The sequence below is a fragment of the Solanum pennellii genome, chromosome 6 (genome assembly GCF_001406875.1).
Source record: "Solanum pennellii chromosome 6, SPENNV200".
Lineage (NCBI taxonomy): Eukaryota > Viridiplantae > Streptophyta > Magnoliopsida > Solanales > Solanaceae > Solanum > Solanum pennellii.
The window spans coordinates 568,163-575,487 of NC_028642.1; the positions used below are offsets into that span (position 1 = coordinate 568,163).

Consider the following 7,325-nt stretch of genomic DNA (forward strand, 5'->3'; position numbering starts at 1 on the left):
TGTCAGCAAAAATGAATATTTCACCAATTGTTTCATACAACTTATCAACAAAAAGGTAATTCACAATGGTATTCATAACCATCAATTTAATCAATGGTGGATATTGTTGCTTCACATCACAATTGACGACTTTGACTTTTTTCTCTTTTTCTTTCGCTTTTTTTTTTCACTTTCTGCTTCTTCTCCTTCTCTTCTCTTTCTCTAGGTCCTTCTCATTCTCCTTCTTGTTCACATTGCTTTTTGTGTTTAAGTGTGATACGGACTAGTGGTCATTGTTTTTTTCTCACTAATTATAGATAGTAATTGAGATATAAATTTTTTTAACCTCGTACACTTCAAATATATGTTGGACAACTGAACAAAACTATATTTCTAAAATCATATGAACAAAATGGACACAAAAAGCAACAAAAAAAATAATTTTCACTGAATGTTAACAACATATATACATTTTCTCAAAATTAGAGCTTTTTTGATTTGTTCACTTTCTTTCAAAAATAATAAATAATAGGTATCATACTCCATTATTCATTTTTCACATCTATAGAATGATTTTTTCTTCATTAACTCAAGAAAAAAATTTAGTATTGTTCGAAAATTGTCTCAAAAAAATGACTTATCGATTTTAAGTCGAACACAATCTTCAGTTCAGAAAGAGGAGAGAGTCACGAACGAAGATGAGGAAGAAAATAAGATAATGGAAAAGAATATTTGTTTTGATAGTTAAATTTTCTTAAGGAAAAAGAAGAGGAGAATAGAAAACATTGGGGAAGCATAAGGGAAAATCCTATTTTGAGTATTTTCATTTACCTTTTTTTTTTAAAAAATAGTTTGGATAGCATTATAAAAGTTGAAAAATGAATTTTTTTTTTAATTTTATAAAAAAATTAAAAAATATCAATTTAATTTCAAATTTACTCAATTACATTTAAAAAAATTTTAATCGACTCTTGGTTAATCTATCACTACAAATCTAACCAAAACTTATTTGACACATTTTATTTAATTTTCTCTGGTCTTTAGCTATTTTTACACAACTCTCGAAGCGCAATTGTTCTAGTGCATTCTTACAGCAACAGCACACCTTTCCACATTCTTCTCAGCCCAACTCAAAGAAAACAATGGCCAGAAAGTTCTTCGTCGGCGGCAACTGGAAATGCGTATGTCCTTTTTTGCTTCCTTTTAGCTTCTATTAATCAACAACTGTGAATCATGCTTATTGACTACGTTGAGATTTCAATTCCAATATCTTATCATCTTCGTTCATTCTAGCTTCATTAATCACTCGGCCACACCGGAATTTTAGACCTATATCACGCTGGTTAAACCCTAGTGGCTATATTTATACAGATTTAAACCTAGAATTGAAAATTACGTGTTTTGTGTTCATTTGCTTCTAATAGTAAAGGTGTTGATTTAAATTATTGTTATTGCAGTTGATAATATAGGTGGATACTTGAAAGTAGTGTTCTTACTTAGAAGATGAAATAGTATCAGAATTGTTGTATAGGAGAACTGCAGATGTTGGAGCTATTGAGAAGATTTCTAATGTATGTAGTCTGGATAATGTTTTAGGTTGAATGCTGATAAAACATTAGTGAAATGATTTTATATATTTTGTATCAAAATTATAGGTAACTTATTTGACTAAGTTTGAGATCAATAAATTTTGTTTAGTATATGATAAATTTCTCTAAAATTAGTGGATTTTGATCTTTGAAGATAGCTTTCGGATCTCTTATATGCTTAAGGTTGTAATAAAAGTTTCAAATGAGGACTTAATTCACTGCACTTTAGATCGTTGAAGGCCGCTTTCAGAACTTCTATGTGCTGAAGTTGTTTGTTGAACCAAAAATTTAACTAGCAAGGGGTTTAATCTTGTAGTGTTAGGTGCCAACAAGTATGTAAAGTGAAACAACGAGGAAAAAAACAACAACAACAAATAATGCGATTACTAAAGCAAGAGAAAACAACAGGGAATTTTAAAATTAAAGGATAGGATAGCAGGAGAGTAATACTAATAAAACTTTAAAGGAAAATATGTTGGATTACCTACTAACTTTTTATCCTACTCCTCGACCCTCATATTTCTGTCATGTCCTTAGTAAGCTACAAGAGTGTCTCTCTGGGACTTTTTTCGGCTTACCTATACCTCTCCTTTATATCCACTATAACCAGCCTCTCACATCTTCTCAATGGGACATACAATTATCTTCTCCTCACATGCCTGAACCATCAGCCTCGCCTTCCTCATCTTCTCCACCACGGAGGCACATTCTCACTTTGGCTCAGATAGATTTGTTTCTGATCCTATCTCTCCTAGGATATCCACACATCCATCTCAACATCCTCATTCCACTATTTGCATCTCCAGGATATGTTGAGTTCTGAGATATAGGTTATTTTGTAGTATTTATCTACAACTACTTCTTGTTAAATCCATTAAAATGACAAGGGAAGATAGCCTAGAGGAAAGGGCTCTCCACCTCCAAACATTATGATAGGCATTGGAGCCGATTGGCGAGCACAAAGGGAAAATTCACTATTAGGCTACTTGATAAGGAGTGGTTAGGGTTCACCATATCTTTAAAAAGGAAAAAAATCTATTTAGTAAAATGGTAATATTCGTTGCAATATGTAATGGTACTGCTTGGTAAAAGGTAAATCTATGGAATAATAACAAAAATAAAAATAAAATCACAAGTAACAAAGCTGAATTGAACATGGTTATCTTTACAACACTTAGTTATAGTCCACTGGAGATGTGTTAGTTAAATCTTCATATATGTCGAAACATATATCTCTATAAGTAGCTTTGACACATGCACAATCATTCAGACAGTCAATAATTCTAAAATTGTGACAATAAAGTGTATAACTTTAGTCTACCTAAAAAAAGGCTATCAGTATTTTTCAATGTTACAGGCAATAATCGAGATAGTATCAGGATTAGGTCTGCTACAAAAAGTGTACAAAGCACCTTACTAAAAAAATGTAGTGCAGTGTTACTCTTTATATTATTTTTAGGACTTAATTGAATAAATTTTTGACAACCAATATATTTTAAAAAAATTATGTATTTGCCTCAAAGGAAAAAAAGTAAGAAATTGGTGTCTGAAGAATGTAATGGTTACTTTAGTGCTCAAATTGGTGAATCAATTGTCTAACTTAATAGAAAAAAGTTGAAATGATGAAGTAGGATATGCATACAACACTATTTCAGGTATGCTTTAATTGGTTGGATTCGAGTGACTCGATATAACACTTGAAGTTGGTGTTTGTGTTTCATGTCTATCTAATCACATCAAATTGTAGGTATCAAATTTAGTAGATCACTTGATACAGTGTAAGTGTTAGTTATGAAATTCTAAATTGATATCTAGACTATTATGTACCATGTGGAACCAATGCATGCTTAGCTGAGTATGTTTGAGATGGATTAGAGTTCTTGGGCTTTTATATGTGTGATGCCCATGTCTTTTTCCGTAGAGTTTTGGCGTGCTGATTTACAGATATAATCTATGATTATTTAATTTAAGTTGTTACTTAGCGATTGAGAATATGACCTCTTCCTTAGATCTTCATTTGTGAATCTTGCTCTGTTTAAATTGAAATACTTGTGCAGAATGGAACCGTGGAGGAAGTGAAAAAAATTGTGACCACATTGAGTGAGGCGGAAGTTCCATCTGAGGATGTTGTTGGTATGTATATGATCCTAAGATTCCAAAAAATTTGAGAAGGAAAAAGAAGAGTTCAGTTATGGAGATAGTTTTATTGCTTATGAAGTTGTAATTCTAAAATGATATTGAAGTTCTCTCCCAACTCATTTCTGCATGCATAGAATGTTCAGATCAAGTTACCCATATGATTAACTTTGGACCAATCTACTATTTACCTTTCTTTATGTTGGGACTTCTTCTTGTATTTCAAGTTTTGTCATTCTCTATGTTTGCATTTGATTTGGCTTTTGAAATTAATGTCTTATCATTTTCAATGAAGTGATTTATACCTATCTGAAGTATGAAAAGTGATTTTTTTTATACCTTTTATTGATTGTCGTAGTTGGAAGTTTATCGACTAGTTTTTCTTTTTCTTTTTTGGGTTTTTCCAAGTCTTACACTATTGCTTTATTTGGATTGCTTTTCTAACAGAGGTTGTCATTAGTCCTCCATTTGTATTTCTTCCCTTGGTCAAAACCTTATTGCGTCGTGATTTCTCCATTGCTGCACAAAACTGCTGGGTAAGGAAAGGAGGTGCATTTACTGGGGAGGTTAGGTATGCTCATATTTGCCTTTTGATTTCTTTTGCTATATCTAATAAAGCTGCATCTTGAAATTTAAGCAAGCATGCTGAGAAGATGTCTCTGTAACCAATTGTTGGGTATACAGCTTGAGACGGCGGTGTAACTTGATCTTTCTGTTTGTAATATACCCTTTTAGTCATCTATTTTGGTCTGTTTTTAGGATTCTTTGTTTGTACAAAAAAGTAACATCTGTTGATTGCTATGCCTTTTGTAAAACATATACTAAAACTATTTTCTCAAAAAATAGGGCACACAGGCACACACATATCAGAAGATTTTGGTTCTTGTTTTTTTACTAGTATATCTTTCGTGGTTGATTTACGGAATGCTTTATTATTGAGTATACTCGAACTGGTCAATTTTTAAGTTAATTTTATTTACTTAGTTGATGGTTGTTATTTCAATTAATATAGCACTTCACTTATTCTATTCTCTGCGCCTATAGTGCTGAGATGCTGGTCAATTTGGGCATTTCCTGGGTCATCCTTGGTCACTCTGAGAGAAGGCTTTTATTGAATGAATCAAATGACGTAAGTTATGATATGGAAACATGTGATATTTTCTTTGCATCTTTGTAATTGATGGATATGCACTAGCTTCCTATGTTCTTGCTCAGATTATAGCCTTTTTTCCTGTTTGTTGCAGTTCGTGGCTGATAAAGTTGCATATGCACTTTCACAAGGCCTAAAAGTGATTGCCTGTGTTGGGGAGACTCTTGAGCAGCGAGAATCAGGATCTACAATGGCTGTAGTTGCAGCGCAAACAAAAGCAATTGCAGGTATGTCTTTGAATAGTCCCTCTGAAATGTCAACTAAAAAGCTTTTACCTATGTAATATCCAAGAAATGTTGGTTGTTGGGAACTGGATGACATAGCCACCCTGATCTGAGTCTTGCCCATACCACTTTACTGTGTGAATGAGACTCATATATAAGTATGATTTGAACTTCGAATGCATAATACTTGGTGGATCTATATGTGAACATTATTGCTGTATCATTAGAAATAACTTATGTAATGAGTTTGTGATTGGAGCATTGTTGTAGTGTTGTACTCAACCTATAGACCACTCACTGCATGCTGCTTCTGTGGCAATATCGTAAAGCTGTGCTATAGTGCAAAGTCTGCTGTTATCTTATCAGATTTGTCCCAAAGCTAGCAACCAGAAACTTCTCAACTACCTCTAAGCTGGATACATATATAGCCTTTGAAAGTGTCTGGAAAGACTGATTAGCTTGTATATGATTGGACAATATGGAAAGCGAGGAATTCTAGGAGTTTTGAAAATAGGAGCAATTCTATCTAACAGATCAAGAAGAACTGTATTTTGCTCTTCTGTTTTTGATGTAGACAGTCTCATTAGGTAGAAACTGGTGAAATTCTAAATGTATTAGACTCCCTCTCAAAGACTAGAATAGCTCCAGCTTCTTAGAGTCTTTTAATGTAAATATGGTGCAAGCACACCAATGTACTGTTGCATCATCATTTATAGAAATATACAAAAAGAATGAAAAAAATGAATGATGATGATGACCATCTTTTCTGCAGAACAAGTCACACACTGGTCCAATATTGTTTTGGCTTATGAACCAGTATGGGCCATTGGAACAGGAAAGGTTGCTACTCCAGCTCAAGCTCAAGAAGTACGTTGAATATCTCTTAGCTTCTTAGCTATTCAATTACTGATGATGTATATTTTAATGTATTTGTAATTGTGGTTAAAGTAAATGTTTAGTGGATTTCTCCACAGTAACAGTATAATCAGTAAATATATCTTCATATCTTCAACTTTCAAAGACAGAAAATACTTCTTTACATCGGACTTTTATTGTTCCTCATGTCATGCTCCTTGGACTATATTGGAAGCTGCAGACACGGTATTTTGCTGGATATCTCATAGTTGCCGCGTGTCAAGCCTCTGCCTGCCCTAGTCCTGCCTACATCATGTAGTAGATCAGGGCCAACTAGAGGCCATCTTGAGGTTCATGTCTAGGGGCCTTATTTCTCAGTATGTGTATTCAAGAAAACTTGGTCACCTATGTGACAAGATGCATACCACATGATGTGTCGCTTGCTTCCATCTTTTTCCATAGGTTTAGCATTCTATGTTAGAAACTTTGATGGGTTCTTAAGTTAATTGGTCTGTAATTCAACGGAACATGTTTAACCACATAAATTTTTATATCTCTGCCAGGTTCATTTTGAATTAAGGAAATGGCTTCATGTGAATGTTGGTGCAGAAGTTGCTGCTTCAACTAGAATCATCTATGGTGGTATGTAGAATCATACCTGTTGCCTCAATATAAATGCAGAATGTGAAGTAGGACCACATTATCCTTGTTTTTTGTCCTGTTAATTTTAGAAGTGAAGTACCATTTCTTGTAATAACAGTTCGGCATTTGCGCCCGAAAGTGCCATTTGTGCCAGAAAGTGCCAGAATGGAGGTAGTTGTATTTGTGCTCACTTTTTTTAACTGGACTTAGTCAAAGTTGAATTACCATGGGGCAGGCAATTGGTTGTGTCTGTTTTGGGGAACTTTATCACCTTTGGATGTGAATCATCGCTGTTTAGCTCCTGAATAATCAGAAATCTATGATTTTCTAATTCAGTTTAAATAATAGATAAAGTTGTGGAACACATGTTGATTTGCATATTGTGAACACCTAATTTTTTACCAAAATATAAAGAGTCAAACACCAATTTTTATTTTTTTTTATTAAAAAGGTTATATTTAAAATAAAATAAAATAATAATAATAAATTGTAAATTAATAAAACAAATAAGATCAATTATAGTTTAATAAAAAAAATTGATAAATAGAAGTTGGGAATTTAAGTTATTTGTTAATTATTTAGTTTAAAAATAATAATACTATAGAAAATATTATGAAAATGTAAAGAAAAAGAAAAGAAAAGATAAATCCTAAAGATTTCAAATTTGTTAATCTTATCCTAATTATTCCCAACTTTCTAACTTATTTTACTAAAAAGTCTCATCCCATTAATTTTAATTATTTTTTTTTT

General features: G+C 32.7%; 1 protein-coding gene across 1 annotated transcript in view; it reads left to right on the forward strand.

Moving 5' to 3' along the window:
- The first annotated feature begins 1,002 nt into the window (after window positions 1-1,002).
- The window catches only part of LOC107021278 (triosephosphate isomerase, cytosolic), a 21,051-nt gene continuing 14,728 nt past the window's right edge, over window positions 1,003-7,325 (forward strand). The window contains exons 1-7 of the mRNA XM_015221903.2: window positions 1,003-1,160; window positions 3,626-3,701; window positions 4,152-4,275; window positions 4,749-4,833; window positions 4,949-5,081; window positions 5,851-5,945; window positions 6,497-6,575. Coding sequence (XP_015077389.2) covers window positions 1,122-1,160; window positions 3,626-3,701; window positions 4,152-4,275; window positions 4,749-4,833; window positions 4,949-5,081; window positions 5,851-5,945; window positions 6,497-6,575 — 631 coding nt within the window. The 5' untranslated portion in view covers window positions 1,003-1,121. The remainder of the gene's footprint in view (window positions 1,161-3,625; window positions 3,702-4,151; window positions 4,276-4,748; window positions 4,834-4,948; window positions 5,082-5,850; window positions 5,946-6,496; window positions 6,576-7,325) is intronic.